General features: G+C 31.2%; 1 protein-coding gene across 1 annotated transcript in view; it reads right to left on the reverse strand.

The window, feature by feature from the left end:
- Nucleotides 1–22,984, reverse strand: part of CACNA2D1 (calcium voltage-gated channel auxiliary subunit alpha2delta 1) — a 157,839-nt gene that overhangs the window by 125,656 nt on the left and 9,199 nt on the right. The window contains exons 2-5 of the mRNA XM_074195298.1: nt 20,771–20,936; nt 7,627–7,696; nt 6,000–6,050; nt 3,888–3,987 (exon numbers count right to left, since the gene is read on the reverse strand). Coding sequence (XP_074051399.1) covers nt 3,888–3,987; nt 6,000–6,050; nt 7,627–7,696; nt 20,771–20,936 — 387 coding nt within the window. The remainder of the gene's footprint in view (nt 1–3,887; nt 3,988–5,999; nt 6,051–7,626; nt 7,697–20,770; nt 20,937–22,984) is intronic.

The following is a 22,984-nucleotide window of genomic DNA, read 5'->3' on the forward strand; positions in this document are numbered from 1 at the left end:
AGAAGAATCTTTTCAAAAGAATTCAAATACTAGAGAAAATTGCCTTTAGATTTGAGAAATTTTTCAAAAATAATCTATGGGAAAACAAATTGTTTTAATTTACAATAGCTGGTTGAATTATCTCAAATCAGAAAAATTCCCACTTCTGCTTGCAAGTGACAAATTAAATGAATTTCTTCATTTTCAACTAATAGACACTGTCAAGCTAAGCTAAATCAAATAGATAAGAAAAGTCAAGCATTAAGGCTTTAAAAACTGTCTGACAACAAATAAAGTTGAGTATGTCTTACCGATGAACAATTCTTCATTTAATTAAGGAAAACTCCAGGAAATGTCAAATAGTTATAACATTGATTTATATTTTCAGTAAAACATTTTTTTCCTCCTTAAAACTAAATTTTGGAGAAAAACAACAGCCTTTTTATGCTATTACAAATCCCATTGTTCTTTGTCTCTAAACCTGCCTCACTCAGGAAAATGTAGAAGAAGAATGAATTATTAGATATTGTAAGGGCTTGTCCTTTAGGGTCTCCAAATATGTTTTCTTAGATGTATAAGTTGTGAAAAATAATTTTCATGATTAAGAGCTTCAATACACCCAGTTTATTTCCCTTCATTTGAGAGGTGACAAAATGACAAGAGAAGTGATTTTACAAAAGTCACAGATATGGTGAATAAAAGAAGCTTCACACTCTAATAATCTGATTCCATATTCAGTTTATTTTCTCCCAGTAAATGACATTGCCTTCCTACAACTGCAATGCCTCTTTATAGTATGGAATTCTTCATTTTTGCTTTTGTTCACCAGCAACCAGCTGGGCTTGGAATGTTGGTGTTTTCAATAGTTTCAATTTGATGGATTATTCATTGGTGTGGGGGGTGACCCTGAGTTTTCTAAGTCCTCTAGAGTATCAAGTCCTACTCAAGATAGAGCTTTTAAATGTGGTTCTGATAACTGACTTTATCTATGCTCATCACTAAGAGCCACTTAGTTTTCATCCAAAGCAACTCTAGAATTTCATCCAAGGTGTTTTCAAGGGGTTGCTCAGTCCTTAAGAACTGATAAATGAATAATACTTGACTACCCACATGACATTAGAGTTTATAGAATTAGAACTGGGGAAAACATCAGAGATCACCAGGCCTGACTCCTTCACTGAGAAGTTAATGCACTTGCCCAGATTTATCTATATGGTAAGTGGTACCTGAGGTTGGTATCTGAGCCTGTCCTCTGACTTCAAAATCAACACTCTTTACAATCTACTCTGGGTTCTGGGGAAAAAGATATTTTATCGTGTGTGTGTGTGTGTGTGTGTGTGTGTGTGTGTGTGTGTGATATTATGTGTTTAGGTCAATTTGATAGTTCAGTGAAACCTATGGACCCCTTATCAAAATATTTTAAAGGCAAAAAATATATATGTTACAAGAGAAATAAATTATATTTAAATACAGGTATAAGAATGATGATAAATACCACCATCACAATAATAATAATAATATTAATAATAATAATGTTCATAGTCCTCAGGTTAAGAAACCATATCTTAGAGTGTTATAAATATGAACTATTATTTATAGTAGCAACAAAATAATAGCAATAACAATAATAATAAATATTAACATTGCTTACAAAAATTTTTGGATAGCTTTATTCAGACCTTCTTTCCTAGATTCTAATTACAATATGATTTTGGAAATTAAAACGATCTCTATTAATATCACAGCCCAGTATCTCACTTTATACAGAATTTACTGGCAAAAAAAGATGGTTCATTTTATAAACAACTCATCCCAAAGTCCTAGTGAAGTTTTAGACTTAAAAACTTCAATAGCTTAAAAATACACCAAGACATTTGGGACATGATCAAGAGGTTATATCAGGGATATCTAACAACTAGTTCAGTATGCTACTGTTCTAAACAGAAAAATTTCCTCTAATTCAGGAGGGTCTATAATCTGAAATAGTCTTGAGTATAGTCAGAACCAAATTGAAATGTTTTGGGGAATATTTAAAACAAAGCTCAAATAATGTCAATCTGTGGTTTTCTAAGTCAAAATGTGGCCTGCAGAATTAGTAGCTCCTATACATATTTCAGTTTGACATCATGCCCAAGTTAACACCTATTTCTACAGGCAGGTCATTGCCAGTTCTCTTGACTGATGTCTTGCCACCGAACTCCAATGACTCCAGAAGAGAGAGTGGGGCTTGTGACTCTGTTCAGGTCTGCCTCACTTAAATCCAATTTACTTGAAAGTTAGGACATCAGGGGCAACTAGTTGGCACAATGAATAGAGTACAGGCCCTGGAGTCAGGAAGACCTGGGTTCAAATTCAGGCTCAGTCACTTAATAATTACTTAGCTGTGTGACCTTGGGCAAGCCACTTAACCCCATTGCCTTGCAAAAAAAAAACACAAAAATTGGGACATTATCCTCATCATGTCATTGGTCCTCTTCAAGAAAGAAGGACAAACAACAGTGATTTCAACAAAATCTGATCTCTCTCTCTCTCTCTCTCTCTCTCTCTCTCTCTCACACACACACACATTCTCACTCTCTTTCACAAAAAGCATTATTATACTTCCAGATTTGAATCTAAGCTTTGAGCAAGAAGCTTCTCTTTTCCTATCCTGAAGAAGGGAATATTTTTATTACTTAGGTCACAAGGTTTTTTTTTTTCCTAAATAAGCACTTTGTAAACCCTTAACATGCCATAGCAACATGTATTATCATAGTATTAAAATTAAACAATTTCTTTTCTAACATCAACAGTTCAGAGACAAAACATTACATTTTAATGACCTCTATCTTAGCAAGTATTTTCAACAAAAGATTAATTTAGGACTTTTAGCTTGTGCTAGAATGAAAAGCTAATTCTAGTACCAAGAAACACATATTTTTTTTCATATTACTAGAATGTTCTATGGAAAATCAAGATATGAGCAAAAATAATTTCATACTTTTTCTTAGCATTTTCTTCCCATCTATTCCATATATTTCTGTAGCCATAATGATTTTCAGATAAACACCCATCATCAACAAAAATTCTACATCATAACAAATATCCTCTATTCTTTCTAAGTGGCTCTTCTCCCTTTTGGCAAGGATCAACAAAATATCATAAGATTTAAATATTAATAGGAATTTATTCAGCTTACCAATATCTTCCATGAGAGTACTAAAACAGAATCATCTAAATTGAATTTTGGAAAAAGATCAATGTATTGGGATGTGCATTAACTGCTATGTTAATAAACTAAATTGTGCATTGTAAAAGTTAGTCTTCATTGAAATTAATATCATGCTGAAAATGACCACAATACTACTAGGTGATTCACCTGACCAGAAGGTAGGTGGAAGAGTACCAATAGTAATTGGAAATAAGAATAAAAGTACTTGCAGAGGTGAGCTTATACCTGGTTTAGTGTATCTAGACATTTATTTGATTTCCTCTGAGCAGTCAATATTTCTTTTTAAAAACTTGAGCTTTATCTTTTTTTTTTTTTTCCCTTCAAGGCAATGGGGTTGAGTTGCTTGCCCAAAGCGACACAGCTAGGTAATTATTAAGTGTCTGAGACTGGATTTGAACTCAGGTACTCCTGACTCCTGGGCAGTGCCCTATCCATTATGCCACCTAGCTGCCCTGAGCTTTATCTCTTTAAAAAGCTATATGCAATAAAGACCTAGAGAAATCTGATCAAGGCACTTAATGTGGCAGAATAGAGTTACTTTTGGAGAGATTTTTGGAAAGGGGTCAAAAAATTCTGAGTGTATATGTGATAAAATATGCTATAAGCATTTCTGTCAGCAATTGCCTTATATAATATGAGAACAAACCATTTTTCTTTATTTTTTACATGGAGGAAAATGTAATCAATTGATACTCACTGAAGCTACATTCACAAAATCATCATCAGAAAGGGTTTCCAACATTTCAGAGACAGAAGTACGAATCAGCCTTAGAGTTAATCCACTGACACTTCCACTCCTAAACAAACAAGGGATTCATTTCATGAATTTTATTAAAAATAAATATTAAATCAAATCGGTAATATGTAAGTTATGATTAACTCAAAAAGCTTTTTTAATGTGCTTATAGTCATTTCTAAAATGTGAATCATTGTAAAGGAATATTCAATGGACAGAAAAAGTTAAGAAAGAAACTAATTTTTACTTACCCTTTTGTTCTACATAAAAGAAATTAGAATACAAGAATATTTTTAAATTTCCAAATGCTGTTTCTGAAATTATATGTCAAGTAAGGATGCATTATGGAATATACATGTTTAATATGTGTTGTGTATTTATGTAAACACATATGTTACTGTTCATCAATTAACTTCTTTGAGAAAGTATATTCTATTTCCTAAAATTATCTTTAACAGTTGCAAATTGCTATCAGCTATCATTTACCTTAATAATTTAATTGTGTTCCCCCCAAACATTATTTAGTTTACCTTGCCATTTTAGTTTAAACTACCACTAAGAATTTATATGATAAGAAACTATGAATAAAACATGAGCACAACATATAATGTAACATTCTCTTATTCATCAAATAACAGTTTCTTTTCCCATTTGATCCTCCATGGTTTTTCTGACATTTTATTTTACTGACTGACCTCCTACTTCTTTGAATATGCCATCTTTTTTTTCCCTTCACTGGCTCTTTTATCTTGCCCTTTCCCATGCCCGCTCACTGGCTACCCAAATGTAATCCTCTTGAATATATTCCCTTGATGTTCTTTTAGTCTCTCTCTCGATGCTCTGACCAACAACCTGAACCACAGATTATAGTTCCCACTCTATACAGTAGCAGTACATCTACTATGTATTCTTCATGCATTTTCTTTCTTTGGACAATTGAATTCAGCATCTATCCCTGTAATTGATTACTCAAAATCTAATACAAATGCTTTTTAAAACCATTCTCTCCAGAGAGAATCTATTTCATCAGCATGTAGGTCTACTCTCAAAGAGTAGCAAGTATTTTTTAATGAGCTGAACTAGGATACTGATAGAATGAAAAGAACAATTTAACCAAAACAACATATATTTATTTCATTTTCACAAAAGACTTTGGGAATTCGCATTCTAGTTTTTTTTCTTATTTGTTACTCTCCCTTAACTTTCTCAGCTAGCTTTATAAGCTTTTAGAGAGTTGAATTGAACTAGTTTGCTTCAGGGCAAAACTTAAGTTGGAGAGAAATACAAATGTTCACAAAAGCAGGTATATGCCATTTGCTTGCATTTAAAACATCAAATGCAGTCTTTTTTTAATGAGGCAAAGTGACCAAGGAATAGATTCCTTTTACACCAAAGTAATTTAATTTGGAATTGTCCTAACTCATTTTCCTGATTCCTTAATGTTCTTCTGCTACAGCAAGTCTCTACTGTAAGAGATGGTTTTATGCAAACAGACTCTTCGAAGAATGAAGAAATCTTCAATATAAATCATAAACTTCAGTTGCTTTAACTTCCCTTATTCTTGAGAAAGCCCCATATAAACACTCTCTAGTTTCTGAATTTTATTTCATTGTTTTTATGAAATTCTCGGTATTTAACATTTGCCAATTTTTGCAATAACATCTATCCAAATGGATTGAAGCTAGATTCTATTTTATGGTATTTTAGGTTTCTTTTATGTGTAGCTGAAGCAATGTGGCTCTACGCATATCTGTACTAAAACACATTTCCCCTGTTTTCAGAAATAAGTACTTACGTAACAGAGTTACTCAAGATATAGAAGGAAAATTGAAAATGCAATTGTACCTCATAGAAAGCTCACATCTGAGTTATAAACCATAATCTTTTATTCAAAAGTAAATTCTTTCAACTCTTACAGGGTATGCTTTTTACAGTATGTATTTCTTCCCTCTATAATGTTAAAAATCACTCTAAATACTGGGTCTTTTTCGATCTACCATTCTCAGCTCTCTGAAGCACAGGAAGGGGTTTTTCATTCCAAAAAAAATGCACATGAAATATTAAAATACTTACACGTCAACTAGAATAAGCATATCTTTGGGAGATGCAGCTCCTTGGATATACCTGCAAATGATATTATTAAAAATGAGAGGAGGGAAGTTACACTTATAATGATTGAATTTAGAAAGCAATATCTTTGATCATTCAACTATTTATACTCATTTATATAATTTAATTCAATTTGTTTTGGTTGCATTTAATAAAAATTTATGCTTTCCATGTGCAAGGCAATTTTTAAGTCCTGGAGATTCAAAAAAGAAAAAAAACTCAAGTCTTTGTCAATGATATTGATTTTGATGAATAGGGAAGAAACAAAAATGCAAAATTAACTAAATAAAAACTAAATATAAGTAATGTAAAATGTTTTTTTAAATCTTCTTTAACAATTTAAGTAACATCTACAAGTTAACATATCATAATTCATGCACATTTTGTCTGTGCCTAAGGTTCTTCACAAGGGTAAGGGATTTCAGAAATGCTGAAATCAGTATTACAGAGTCACTTATGCTGCCATTTCTGCAATAAAGAAGCAACCACTTAATTTGTTTTTATTTTCCTGACAATAGTTTTGTTCCTTATTTGTATGAACCATGAGAAGAAGCATAAGTTCAATCCTCCCAATCCTTAAAATCATAATACCTGCTTATATTTTTCCACTTAAAATGCTTTTACATAGTCAGGAACAATTTAGTTAATTACCACAGCTGTTAAAAATAATTATCAATAGATACAATTGACTTGATCCTTCCTGTTCTGCTTTTATTAAACAGTTACTTATATGTTTATTGAATTGAATCTAATAATAAGCAATACAGGGGTAAAACTGAGCTGTCTCCTTCCCACAAGCCATCCCCTCCATACCTTCTTCTTTGCTAGGAGATCTCCATAGAAATTCCTATATTCTAAAAAGCTTTAGTAATTATACTGAATATAATCATTTAAATTAATGCATTTGGCAATATTAAATGGAAATATTAATTCCAGGTTTTCATGATTAATTTTAACCCAATATTCTTCAGTGAACATAATTTACCATACTTTAACTGACCTTATGTTAGAAAGACACTCAAATGGTTTATTAATTAATAATACTGCTTGTTACATAACAGGGAAAGGGACTGGGTCAGTACCTGTGATTTTAGTGATATTGAGCCTTGGCAGGTATGCTCACCATTTTCTATATAAATTATAATCTTGGAGATGTATTAAAGAGTTAAGAATTTGAGTAATTTATCCAAGGTCACAGAGCCATTTTATGTCAGAAACAAGACTTGAACTCAGGTCTTCCTAACTTTATGGCCATATCTATCTGTAATACATTAATGCCTCTATGTCAAAGCAGTAAGAACATGAATTTATATAGCGCATCAATACTATAGTACTTTCTAAATTGTAACTCTGAGATAATATAAATATTAACAATTTTATATTATATATATATATAAGGATCTGAGATTTAGAGCGGTAAAGTTAGAATAGGTCATATTAATGATAAGCAATTAGAGTAGAAAACTGAAATCAAGTAATCCTGATTCCATGGGACAAATGTTCTTTGCATTATGTTACATTGCCTCTTATTAGTGGGAGAAAAACATAATTTTTTCAACAAAATAGGTATTTTTTTTGCATGTTATCTTACCATGGCCTTCTGCGTACATCATAGAGATCAATCTTGTTTGGTGTTCGAGTTTTATCAACCCATGGAGAAGCTAAAAAAAAGATACAAGGCATAATTAAACCAGTATAACATATACCCTTCAGAGGAAGTCTGTCTACTGACAGACTTCACAAATAGTCAAAAAACATAAGCCCATATATCTGCAGCAGAGTTCATAAAGAAAAAAATTCTACAGTTTCAAGGAAAATCACAAAGCTGTGCCAGAGGAAATCAATGAAAATCAATTCTTTTATTTTTTCATATGAAACTGAAATGAACATTTAGACATGTTTCTTTTTCTTGGTACTTCTCAAAAACTGATTTCCCAGATGCCTAAAAAGCTTGCCATTTGTTTTTATGATCATACAGAACTCAAGAAATTAAAAAAAACTATTTTATATTACAAGGATCTATATTTTCTTTTTATATTCATCAGATTTATTCACACATAACCATTTATGCTTTTTAAAAAAATGTGATTCAGTTTTTAGCCCCATATCCTCATTATATCAAACAATGATTTTTTTGGAAACAGAAAATAAGAATGTCATTCAGAAATCAAAATTATTATTCTAAACAAGTATAGTTCATTAATGCTTTAAAACTTTAAAATATTCAGTGAAAATAGTGGGAGCATGAATGATTAGTTATAGAATACATGCTTGAGTAGTCCTGTAAAATCTGTGACTTAATTGGAGTACCTGAGAATTATCACTGAGTATTAGGAATTCTTTTCCATCTGAACCCCATATAAGATATACTACAGGACAGTATCTCTTTGCAAGCATGTATAGTCCTCTTACATGCAATAGCCCAGTCACTGATGAACATTACATCTTAGTTGTTATTTAAATTTTTTTTTCCATAAAGGACATTTAAAAACTCAGGTATTACAGCCCAAGTATGCTTGCTGCAAAGTAACCAATGAAAAAAAAAATAAATTGATACAGAATTGCTGACACATCAGTTCCATTTTTAAAATCTATTTTATTGTTCTATTATCTAATTAAATTTGGATGTTCTTGGGAGTGAATCTGTTACTTTTCATGACAGGATTTCTATAAACTTGCCTTCATGTTTATAGGCTTTTTGTTGAGTTATGATGTGACAATACTCATACTCTTTCATGTCTATCCTTATAAAAATGTTTAACATTGGTATCAGCAAACATTTCTTTGGTTGGCAAAGTGTTTTCTAGGTAAGATAGTTTTTTTGATATTTTGGGTTCCTTGATGTGGCTACTATTTATCTCAGTTAACCTTTTACAGTACATGGTTGCAATCAAGGTTAATAGTTTTATCTATAATTTATTTATTTTATAGTTATTTATTTATGGCAATGGGGTTAAGTTACTTTCCCAAGATCACACAGCTAGGCATTTATTAAATGCTTGAGTCCTTATTTGAACTTAGGTCCTCCTGACTCCAGGGATGGTGCTCTATCCATTGCATCACCTAGCTGCCCCATAATTTCTTATTTAAAAAAAGTTGATTCATTTAAATAGACAACAAGTTTGAAGTTATTACAACTGTATTCAATGCCACTTCATCCATACCAATTCTTTTAATTTAAGTTTGACGTTGACATTTGTTTTAACTTATTGATGATATAAATTAGCACAGGTGTATTCTTATATGATAGTGACAATGCCATATAGTTACAACTTTTATAATATAATATCTGAAAAATCACAGTTTTATATGACCCAAAATAAATAGAAAGACACATGGTAGATAAGAATGGGTTACAGCATATTTTCAGTGATGACTTACATACTAGAGTAGGACAAGTCACATCATCAAAGATATATATATATATGAGCAGAAAAGATTAAGAATGGAGAATTATCCTTAGGTTGGACTTGAACTGTATTGATAATTCGAGTGCCAGACTGAACCCCTGAGGTATAAAACGACCTTAAAGAAGGCCTCCAGGACACTGAATACATTTTTGAGGGAAGATTATAGAGAACATGGTTAAGAATCACACTCGGGAGAAGATGTGAATTAAAATCCACTTGGAAGTATCACTTTACCATTGAAGTATTATAGTAATGAATCTTTTAGGAGGAGGGGAAGAAAGACAAGGGCAGTCATTCATAGAAATTAAATTGTATAGAGAACTTTTTGCCTTTTTCCTCAATAAATTAAAAGAATAAGAGACAAATTTGCCTAGATTTTTGGATTAAATCAAATGATTAAGATAAAGTAACACTACTTAAAATTCAAGACCTAAAAATACCAGTCACTTCATTTTCCAATAACTTAGAAATACTTTAAGAAATATGTAATCAAGTTATGAAAGAATGCCCTTGTTTTTAATTGTTAACCTCTGATGGATAACACAATTTCAGGTTTAGGTAGATTGCTATTTTCTATTAATATTCATTTTTAAGGTTGATATATATAACTGCCTGGTTGATTTGCCTTACTTTAATATTTCTTTTGAAGTCAATCTAAAATTTAAATTACAGTAAAATTATATATTAAGATTATATAATCAAAGTTCATCATATTCCTACTAGCTATGTACAGGGTTATACTCCTGGGGTAAAGTTGGTTTGCAACTTAATAAATGGTTGAGTAAAAGCAGAGTTTAGTACTATGGTTAAAATGAGACTTTTAGATTGTCATTAATTTCATTCATCCAAATTATTTCTGTCTAGATTCTTAATCGATTGCCAATTAAGGTTTTAATTTTGCCTTTCTATTCTAAATAAAATAAATCAACCTATTTTAAGAACTTAAAATATTTTGGAGGTTACACTTTTGAGTACATTTAATACCAAAACATTTCACATACTATAGCATCTTAGAAATTCACATAAAGGATTAACAGAACTTTCACAAAAATAAGAGCAATAAATAGACATGATTATTATTAGGGAATCTCAAATTAGTTCTCCAGTCATTTTTTTTACCATTTACTGTTTCATAATATTATCTTTATGAGTTTTAAGTCAACTTCATATAGAAATGGAAATATAATTACATCACCCATATACTTATGATTTAGTTAACTCAATGATTGAGGAATATTACTAAAATCAGATAATGTATGCCATGTTCCAGACACATATTCAGTTGCACCAGGAATCAATTTGACACTGATATAGAATAAAAACCACTGACCAAAAACATACAATCAAATTAAAAAAAAATTCTACCAAAAAACCACAAGGAGTATGCTCATTTTAGATATTCAAATCACTTTAAAAAAAAAAAGAATATTCCTGGAACAATAATGTATTGTAGGTGGAGTTGTGAAGTGATCCAATCTTTCTGAAGAGCAATTTGGAATTGGGTCCAAAGGGCAATAAAACTATACATATCGTTTGACCCAGTAATACCACTACTAGGTCTGTATCCCAGAGATCATGAAAAAGGGTAAAAAAAAAAAAAATCCCACATGTCCACAAATATTTATAGCAACTCTTTTTGAAGTGGCAAAGAATTAGAAATTGAAGGGATGCCCATCAATTGGGGAATGACTGAACAAATTGTGGTACATGAGTGGGATGGAACACTATTGTTCTGTCAGAAATCATGAGAGATGGGACTTCAGAATAGCATGGAAAGACTTGCATTAAATGGCGCTGCATGAAATGAGCAGAACATTATATGCTGTAACAGCAACATGGGTGATGATCAATTATGATGGGCTTAATAGTTATTGCAGTATAATAATCAAAAACAATATTAAAAGACTTGTGATGGAGAATACCATCCATATCTAGAGAAAAAAGTGAATTATGTCATTTTTTTCTCTAATTTTTTTTCTCTTCAGTTTAGATGTGATTCTTCTTTCAAAACATGAATAATATAGGCACAGGATACTGCACTTCTAATTGTTATCAGTCAAGTTCTTGTAGGACTTACATCCTTGTTTGTCTTATAAAGAATATTGTTAGTTCAGTCACAGAAAAATCTGCTAGGTTAGCACTCTCTTTTAGAGAGCATCTACAATTGAACAACAGACAAAATATTTTCCTAACCACTCCTAGTGTTGGGTTGAACTCCTAAACACTGGTTTATAGTTGGTAGTCAGATGATTATAGTTGTTATACAATAAGCCATAGAAATATGAATTGGAACATTAAATAGCATTTTAGAGTTTCTCCCAAGTTAACAGCTAACATTTTTTTTTAAAAAATAGATATCATAATTGCTGGATATTTGGGAATTATAAAGAGCATAGGGAGGCATTGAAGATGTTTTTCTTTATGAGGAAGTCCTCCACATGAAATGAAAGTTAATTGCATTATGAATTAACAAGATCAAATGCTTGACAGCTATATTTTCCTAAAATATTTTCAAATTAGTGCTAAAACAGAAATAACAAATAAATGTATAGAATTCTGCTCTTTTTCTAGTTCATATTACATGCACTTTTAGTTTCCATGTACTTCATTCTAGTGGTCTATTAGAGAGACAATTCTTTATTGCAAAGTCAAATGATGGGAAAAAGAACAAACTTCTGGTTTATAAATCATCCAGTGTTGTCCTGCATTTAACAAGTTTCCATTTCCAAAAAGATAAATATTTTAAATCTCTTTCTTAATTAATTTGGATATATAGATGTTATTTTCTAATTCAAGAAGTTCTACTTTATTAGAGAATAATATATAAAACATCATAGAACTTGCTTTTAAAATCACTTCCTTAAGCACCACAGATGAAGATTGTTATTGTAAGCCATTTTGTGCTAATAATTAATAGAGAAAATTTTTATTTATACATTTTATTTGACCTAGCAGAATCTTTGTAATATGCACGTAATTTCTGCTTCCCAGTGCAATCTCCTAAAACACCTAAGAAAAATCAACTAATAGAGTGGCTACTACTTACAGTACAAGATAGTACTTTTTCCTCAGTGCTTTCTCATTATTATCATTCTTTTGGTTATGTTTTCTTCATAATAGATCATTCAATAAAGTCTCCCTTTATTTCTCTAAAATCTTATATTTATTTTTCCTTATTGCCTAATCCTATTCTTTCCATTCATAGATCACAATTTGTTTGAGCAAGATTAAGGTCAAGTCAGTTTTCCCAGAAAATCCCAGCCAAGAAAAATCTTTTTTGTTTTTGTTTGTTTAATTTATTTGTAGGAAATGAATATGAATAAAATAGTCTATGTTTCCTAGCTGAAACACACTGAAGGATAAGTCTTAACAGGGCATATGGAGTCCAACGACAAAGTATTAAATAGCATACAAATTAAGAGGCCACAGTTCAAATTGGTCAATTATAATTCACATGTCCTGATAGAAGTACATAATTTTTCTTCTTTATGAGGACTATCATCTTCAGAGAAACCCATTAAAAAAAAGTCAAAACTCAAATTTACTTCTAAAACTTATAAAAAACAATTTTTTTGGGTAATGACTACTTTTCACAGTAGTTCATATATGCTATATTTTGTTTTGCAGTAGACTAAGATACAAATATGACTCTATGTCTTACTTTTTTTTCTCCCTTAAAGGGTAGTTTTGCAAATTTCTTTCCTGCAATATGATTTGTTTTGTAATGTAGAACATGTCTTTCTGACTGTATTCCCATCAATAATCCACCTTCTTTTCAAAATTCAATGTTACTTTCTTCAACACATGCCATACCTCTTCTGAAGACCTTTTTAATTGCTTTTTTGGGTGTGTACACCTTATTTTAAAACTAGCAATAAAAATGCCCAAGTCTATTATTTTTGGGGTGATACCAATGAACCGATTTGAAGACAAAATGAAATAATTCAAGTTCAAGGATTTTGTCTTTTTTTGCCAACGAATATTAAATAAGTAAAAAAAAAAATTCTGTCTTTTGGATAGGAAAAAAATCTATGAATCACCTAAGAAGGGAATGCTGAAATTCACCATAAAAACCTCCTCCTTGATTATCAAAACATTTTATTTTTGCTTGGTTTGTCTTTAACACTCTATTAACTCCTTATAGACAAATGATCAAATACACAAATGTATTCCATAATTACTAATTATATGTTGCATCATTTATAAAGCAGTCTTAACTACAAAATGATTTGCTGTGAATTCAGCAGATGGTAGTTAATCCACTTAAAACATTTTCTTTGACATAAGAGTTACTGTCTGTCAGTAGGAGGAGCAGGCAAAATATACAAGTAGATTGGCTAAATGGAATATTATAGAAGTGCAAGGCAGAAAGATAAACAGATTTAATTATTTATATGACCAATATGCAATAGAGGATTTTCAGTAGAAAATAGGGACAAATAAAAGCATATGCAGACAGTGTGATTTCTGATATAGTGGTATTGCTTAATATAATTTACAGATAATCATGTGCTTTAGCATAAATAGAAAATATTTTCAGAGGTTAACAAATCTTTTTGAAAGTATTGACAATGTTACATTTCTAGAGACTTCTGAAACCTTTAAAATACATGTAAATGTAGGAAGTATCTTAAGAGATACTAAGCTATAATACCTACATATGGACTGAATTTTAGGATATTATTTTGTGTCTGGAATATCACATCCTCCTTCCACCAATGCCGATCACACCTTTTCTCCCACTTAGTGCCTTAAAAAAGAGATCCAGAGCACTAAAAAGTTAAGTGACTTCCTCAGAGTTTGGAACTAGAGGCCAAGTTAGAACCAAGGTCTTCCTGGCCCTGAAGTTAGTTCTCTATCCAATATGACAAACTGCTTCTCCTCAGATTTAGAATCTACAAATTATTTGTTTGAATTTATGTGATTTATGATACTTTTTTTCTAGGGTTATATTAAAAGGCTTTAGAATACGTAATATGAAATATCAGAGGAAATATAGAAAAAAGGAAAAATAAAAGAAAGAATGAGAAGAAGCAAAAGGAAAGATAAAGAAAGGAAAAAAACCAAAGTTGGATTTTAACAAAGGTTATCTTTATGGGTATCTTAATTCAAGTTATTTGTAGAAAGAACAGATCAATAATAAACAATATTCATTGGTTTCCATACTAACATCTTTTTTATTATTGTGTCCCACCAGCAACTAGAGTGATCTTTCATTAGCAAATGTATTAATGTGTGAACCACAGTATAGCTATCACTATGCAGAAAGAATGTTGTTTAAGGAACTTGTTGAAAAAATGACTCACTAAATTTCTCTAAAGTAAAAACTTGGTGCTATAGTGTTTATTATTTTGCATAATCTTGAACTTGTACCAAATATACAAATTGCAAGAGTCTTCTATTGATAACGCTATCATTATTCTTTACAACAAAGGGTTACTTCAGGTTTTCTCAAAGATTGTATCATTGTTACATTCCTTAAGCATAGGATATACAGATGCAATGGAAAAAGAATGAGAAATATAGATCTTCTCTAACTCTTTTATTCAGGTGATTTCCAGGCAAGAATATTCATTTCCTAAATCTATATGTTTGTGTCTAAATTTGTTCATCATTGTGACACTATCACTTAAAATATAAAATCGTAAAATATGAAGTTCATCATTTCTGGTCCAAATTAGCTTCCTATCTTGACTTTTTTATTTCTTTTAAAACTTTTTTTTTTGATTTTTAATTTATTTTTTCAACTATTTGTAAAGATAATTTTCAATAGTTTTTATAAAGTTTTCTCCCTTCCATCCTATCCTCCTCCCCCACCCCCCATAGCAAGTAATCTGACATAGATCATACATGTATAATCGTGTGACATATTATTCAGGATGTGAAAGAAGAATAAAGGGAATATCAACAATGAGGAAAAATAGAAAAACAAATTTAAAGAGATGAAAACAGTATGCTTTGATCTGTATTAAGATTTCATAGATCTCTCTCTGGATGTGAATGGCATTTTTCATTTCAGGCCTTTTAAAATTGCTATAGTGCAGGTCTTTGATGCCCTAGTGCTGAACAGAGCTAAGTCTATTATTTATTAATATACAATGTTGCTCTTAAGGTGTACAGTGATCTCTTGGTTCTGCTCACTTAGAATTACTCATGTACTGACTTCCCTAATTTTTTAAATTTTCCTAATTTTTAATTCCTATTTTTCCCCAAGATACTTTCATTCTCTCCCTCTTTCTTAAACTTCTTCACTGGGATTTCTCCCTTTTCCAAGTCCAACTCCATAGTATTTCAACCATCACATCAGTTATTGCTTCTTACAAATGCATCTCTTGCATTCTCATTCTTCCTCTTCCCAGTATCCCTACCTTAGTGTAGGTCTAGATCTTAGACTAAATCATGTTAGCTGTCCCATAGATTGCTTCATGAGATAGTCAGTAAGAGTAGGAAGTGTACAGTGTATTCTAGGGTACAGAGGGAATGGAGTTGATTGAGCTAAGTAAAATGGACTCAAGGGAGCAGATTGATGACTAACTTGTTTTGGGAGCAGCCAGTGTTTTGTGATATCCATGTTTCCCATCATTCACATAAGAATGTTTTCTTGTACTTCTCTGAAGGTGAGTTTGTTGGGGAGGTTGGGGGGGAAGAGGAACAAGACGTCTACTAATGTCTGTATTGTCAGATATACCCAGGTATGTGCTCCAGCAAATACAGAGGACATAAATTTTGCCACAGGTTTACTCTATCAGGGAAGTGGCTGGCTAAGGGATGCAGGGTACTGTTATCACTGAAGGGAATCTGTGATGTAATCTATGATGCAAAAGACTGTGCATTATCAACTGCTTTTATGAATACAGTTTTCAAAATATGCCTCTAGGCTACTTTTTCTGGACTTTCTAGCATTCCATATGGAAGTCAAATTAAATTAATTCATGTTCTCAAAACTTATCACTAAATATCCAACATCTGTGAATCTGCAGTTCTGACTCCTTCCTTGAGGGCACCCTCCTTGCATTTTAGAATGCTTAGTATCCCTTGAGGCTAGCCAGGTAGAACTTTCTTTGGGGAGCCCTTTTTAATCTCCCAAGCTGTCTGTGCTTCCCTAACTTAACTTGCATTTATTTAGTTATTTACATCTTGTATTCTCTAAAGATTATTTTGTAAATTCTTTAAAGATAAATACAGCTTTTCATTTTTTTCTCTGTATCCCCTGGCACCTTATATACAGTAAATACTTATAAATATTTAATTTAACTGAATTGAACTTTAAAATAGCAGATAGAGGCCTTGGGCACCTGAAAGATCATTGAAATTAAATCTTAACTGAAATTCTCCATTTAATTGTAATTTAAACTACTTAAATCTAGCAATCTATTACTTTTATTATTCCATTGCTAAAATCTATTCTTTGGTTCCCTGTTATCTACAAAACAAAGTCTAAATTCCATATCTTGGCATTTAAGCCTTTTACATTTGACTTCAACTCAACTTTCCAAGTTTATCCACCCATTAAGTTCTGTAAAGCTAGTCTGGTTACTGTCTTCAGAAGATTCATTGTTCATTTATGACCATTATTAATGTTATCTTCCAACTTGGAATGCCTTGATTCACTTCATTCTTTCTTTTCCACCTATCCAAATTCTACCTATCTTGTTTTCCAAAAACTGAAAGAGGTCTAAAGGGGCATGCAATGGATTAGAACTAGCAGAGTATCTACCATGACAGAGATAAGTGGGTTCAGTCCATACACAGAGTGCAAAATAAACATGAAAATCATTTTTTTCTATTATAAGTCTCCAGAAATGATGTGAGATACTATATGCCAGGAAACCTTTATTTCCTTGTCTTTATTGTTTTACCTGGGCTATCCATAATGAGAATTTAAAATGTTTTCCAGACATGTTCCCCATCCTTCCCCAACCTTAGCCTCATTGTATGTCTGAACGCTTCACATCTTATTCTAAGAAAATCCCAGTATATTGGATAGGAAAATTTTTATTAGGACTTTATTTGATTCTGATCTGACATACTTTGAATCCCATTATTAAATATTATAGCTTCATTTTAAAATAAAGAGAAATGATTCATAAATAATGTCATTTAAAAACTATATAAGGTATTATCTTAGGTTATTTTAAAGGAACCTAATGCTACAGAAAGATTTGCACTCTATAAAGGCATTATAATAATTCAGATTACTAATTAAAATCTCAATATAATATTAACTATAATGATTTCAAGAGAAATAATAGATGAAATAAGTAGTTTGTGTTGTTATTTTTTGTTTTTGTTTTTTTTTGTCAAAAAATGATTCAGACAAGTAAAAAAAATCACCAAATTTGACAATTCTCATAGACAATTTTTAAAACAAAAGAAAAAATTATGTGGTAGGATAAAGAACTTCAAAATGAACATTTATAAAAATGAAGTTGAATAATCCATTTATTTTCCTAGTGACATGAAATTTTTTTTGGGGGGTCAGGGAAGCTTAAACCCTTGAGAGGCTTTCAAGAGACTTTCATTTTAAATCCTGGAAATACCCTAGACACCTATGCAAACTCAAATACTTTCAGGCCTCTGGTTTTCCAAATTGTACAATAAGAAGTTAGATCAACGTCTATTGTCCCTTTCAGCTTTTAAAAAAATAGTCCATAAGACCATGTCTACAATGTTATGACTGTTGTACTTAAACAAGGGTGACCTGAAATAATAACTGAAAAATAATAGGAAGACAATGTAGTCAGTGGAAAGTACATTAGTTCTAGAATTCAAGTTGAGTTGAAATCCTGTCTTTGATGCTTACTACCTATGTGACTTTGACCCTGTTTCTTAGCCTTCTTAACTTCAGTTTCCTCTACTGTAAAAGGAGGTAACTGAACTCTTTTATTCTCAAACCTATATTCTTCTTTCAAGGTTGTTCATAAACCTTTAACATTACATACTTAAATGCTCAATAACCAAATGCATCTTTCTTAGTTAGTTCTTTGGAGATGTTGAATTCCACATCTTGCTCCCCAACATTGATAGAACATTAGCATTGAAAAGATGGGTTTTTATTTCCTAGGAATGTTTGGGATCAGCAGAGGAGTATTAGAATTTCTCAGCAGCAATCCAGCTTATTCAATACTGGGCTAAATTTGTATTTTATCTATGTTCTCTGTTTGCGATAGTAAATAAGAATATATAAATATTCTACATATCCATAGACTTATAATTATCTAAACATCTGATATATGTAATCTTTTGATTCATAATTTTTCTTTCTGTCTATATATAAATACATATAATATCCCTCTACTAAAAAAAACCCCTCCATTTATTTGTCAAGTAAAAGCAATTTCTAATGCATTTTAGGCTGCTAATTTAACAAAATAAATTCACATTTCTCTAAGAAAAAAAAGATTAAATCCCCAAGTGCTTATAAAACACTATTATCTGAGAGGATGTTGCCAAATTGGATACTAAGGTAATCCATTTACTATTTCTCATAACTATTTTTACTATTAAAATTTATGATATACTTTTTCCTAGACTATTCTAGGTTTTCACAAAATTTTAAACAATGATTATGTCATTTGGCACTTGCCACCCATATATACTAGATAATGGCTATTTTTTAAAGTAGATATAGTAATTAAAATTATTTTGTGTGCTTTCCTTTCTTGTTGACTTGCTATGCCTTATTGTCATGCCTTCTTATTGTTAACTGCTTTTTTTTGTTTCCTAAATCTCTAGCAGTAGAGGAAGAAGGCCACAGATTTAAAAGCACATGTGTGAAAGACCATGTGGGAATATTACATATGTATGAGCAGTTCTCTGAATAAAAAGATTTGGAACTTGCTAATAAAAGGTGAGTATGATGAAATTGCTTATGAATGATATTTGAAAAGGTTTTCATCCTTCTACTGGATCTGAGGTTCCTTAAATTATTCATTTCTCAGTTAAATAAAAAGACATTTTCTGCTTGGAAATTTTTTTTCTATGGGGAAAAGATCTATGAACAAGAAATGAGATTTACCTATTTTCCACTTAAAATGACATGTTTACTTTCATTTAATGTATATGCTAACTGAGATTCAAAGAAGAGGGCAAGAATGTGCCTGTCTGTATTTTTTCAGGTTTTCTTTTTATCTGGAACCCAAACAATTTTAGCATGATTATTACATTGTTCATTGAAGTATTTGTTTTTTTGTTTCATATCATTCACCAATGGAAGAGGAAATAATATTTTAGCAATTATCTAAATCATAAGGATCGCATGAACACTTCTAGTATGTTATAAAATGCACTGGATAAGAAATCAGAGAACCTGAGTTTGAGTTGGGGCTTTGCTATACATTACCTTGGGCAAGCTTAGGTTTTAGAATTGTTAGATGGAGATCATTGTAGTTGTCCCCAGTCTTCTCACAGTAAATTTTAAAAAGCATGTTATTGAGTGTCTCCCATAAACATGGCACTCTCCTCTGTATTATGGATTCAATTATAATGGTGCCTCTCATGTCAAAGAATTTACCAGTTTACTGGTATAAGACAAAGCAATTAATCTGAAATGTATCAAATACTGTAAAAATATAGTCAAAATTGTTTAAATGATTTTTAAGTCTTCAAAGACAGTTAAGTTTTATGGATACTATGCCTCGTATGCATATCTGAATATTAAAAATAACATCCTTCATATAACTAAAAATGTTACATATGTTACATTTTTTTGGCTACATATTACCACAAAAAATGTTTCACAATTAAATAACATTTTGAGGATCAGGATGTTTTTCCCCTTGAATTAAAACTTTCAAGAGCAACAGAATATAAATTAATTGGAGGAAGGGTATGTTTCATTTTTGTCTTCGTATCTCCAATGTCAATGTTGATTCCTTGCATACAATAAAGAATTGATAAATGCTTGGAGATTGCATCATTGATTGAGGCAGGATTATGATCTCATTTGTGTATATGAGAAAAATGAAGTTTAGAGATGTTATATAACTTTTTTTTGCGAGGCAAATAGGTTTAAGTGACTTGCTCTCAGTCACATGGCTATTAGTTTTCTATCATATTTGAACCCAAGCCTTTCTGATACCAAACCTAGCTTTCTACCATTGTGCCACCTAAACTACCCCCTAGTTGTATGGGCTTATGGCTCCCATTTCTATTTTTTTCTTTTTAAAATTTTTTTACAAGCCAGTGGGATTAAGTGATTTACCCAAGGTCACACAGCTAAGTAAGTGTTAAGTATCTGAGGCTGCATTTGAACTCAGGTCCTCCTGACTCCAGGGGTTAGTGAAAGAGAAAAGTGAACTTTTAAAATTAAGAGAATTAACTTACCTGGATAATATCTGGCTAGGCCTGTGGCACTGCCAAATACCTGCCACAACAAGGTAGGATCTTCATCTCGATTTCTTTTGAAAACTTCATCTAAGGCACTTGTCCAGTTGAGTTCATTCAACACAATTGTTGCTGTAAAAGAGGCAAAAGGGTGGGGGGAGGAATCCTTTTAATTACAGAGTTGTTGAATTGGTTAGTAATTTTGCTTCCATTTTGGATTTCTTTTTTAAAATTCCATATATATATATTTATGGTGTTATATGTATTTCTGGGCATATATACTTATATATGTATGTGTACAAATATCGAATGTGTATATACAAACATCTAAGCACACACATACATACATAAATATATATGAAACGTTAAATACAAAGTGAAAAATCCAGTCATTTGCCTAGCAGTTTCCAGATATTTATCAATAGACACAGGTTGTGTCTGTGTTTCCACAATTCAGAATCAAATTTTGGTGAACTTTGAATCTGAATGAAGTCTGATAAGAATGAGAATAACTAAAGGTGTATGGACTACTGAAAATATGATTCACAGCAGAAACCTTATTAAAAGTTGACCTACATCACTTCTTCAGATCCATAACACATACTACTTGTACTGCTTCTTTCCAGAATATCTTATCCCTATAGTACTTCTCAAGTTTAAAACTGGCTAACAAGAGAAAATAGAAAAAATATTTTGGGAAAAAATTACACCGTACTTTCTAAGCATTTGCCATCTGTAGATACAGGCTTATGAACCTAGTTAAAACATTAAAAAGGATTACAAAGAATAATAAAATAGTAGACATGATCTTTTTTTTAATTTATTGCACAAGTCACAGATAATAAAATCAAGTGACTAATGTTCATGATCTGTCAGGAAATTATCTGATAGGGCATCTCTGCAAGAGAAATAATGATAATGACTGGACAGTGACTCAAGTCAAAGGATAGAGGCAGGTGATTCTGTGCAGTAATTATATACTGCAGCAAGGTTGATAGAACAAGTGGGAGTAAAGTTACAAAATATACAGGTGTTTGTTTTTTTAAATTTTTGGTGAAGGTATGGAAGTGTTTTAAGAAAGGTGCTAAACACCATTTAAATGCTACTGGAAAAAAAGAAAACATTGAACTAAATACATAAGAATTGTAAAACAGGATTGGGACCAGCATTCTAAAACAGGGCTCATTATTACAAGCTAACAAGATTTTCATCTTTATGAATGTGATTGCTTGCAAAGAAATCAGTTGTGTGCATGTTAATATTCATGAGTTGGGTCAGTTCCATAGTGCTTTGGAGATAGTAGAAAATTCATATTCGTAAGCATGATCTGATGAACACTAAGTGATCAGTTATATAGAAATTCATATTCACAGAGATGACCTGAATGAATATTCCTTATTCATGGATATTTATATTAATATGCAACACAGCATACAGAAAGGGAGCAACAGAGCTTTTCTTTTAAACATTTATGAATGTTACAGTACTATTCAACTAAACAAACAATGGAGTTTATTTATGATATAGATAAACTTCATTATCCTCCAATCTGTCCTGAATATCTGCTTAATTTCACCAAGTCTCTCAATTCACCCAAGGCAGCAGCTGGCATTCAATTAATATGAACATGGTAAGGTTTTATTTGTTAGCTGGGCTGCTACCATTCCCTTTGTCTTTTTTTCCTTAGTAGCTTAGCAGCTACATTTTTTAATGGTTTAGGTAAACTGAGTTTAGCTTCTTGTGTCAAAAAATAGAATTGTATGAAAATATAAGAATGGTTAAAAATTAAATTCTAAAATAAGCTTATAATCATCATTTGCTATTAAAATGAATGTGTTTTGTAATAAAAACTCATTTGCAAATAAATCTTGATTTTTCCCTAAATATTAATTTACTCTAACCCTTTGAAACCATGAAAACAAAATTCTTTCTTGAATTTCTTTCTTCCAACTATAATGTAAACACATTGAGAGACTCTACTGTTGGCATATGTCATCATAAAAACATTTTTATTTATACGTATAATAATAGTTCATACTATTATACTTAAATCTAGGTTTTACAGTTTCCAAAATGCTCTCCTCAAAATTCTTGTGATACACAACTACTAATAGTTTTGCCCCAATATTAGAGTAACTGAGAAAAAAAGTGTAAAAGACTCATTCTTGTTCACACATGTAGCTACAAAAGGGAATTCAAATCCAGGTATTCTTA

The sequence above is a fragment of the Macrotis lagotis genome, chromosome 7, assembly GCF_037893015.1.
Source record: "Macrotis lagotis isolate mMagLag1 chromosome 7, bilby.v1.9.chrom.fasta, whole genome shotgun sequence".
Classification (NCBI taxonomy): domain Eukaryota; kingdom Metazoa; phylum Chordata; class Mammalia; order Peramelemorphia; family Peramelidae; genus Macrotis; species Macrotis lagotis.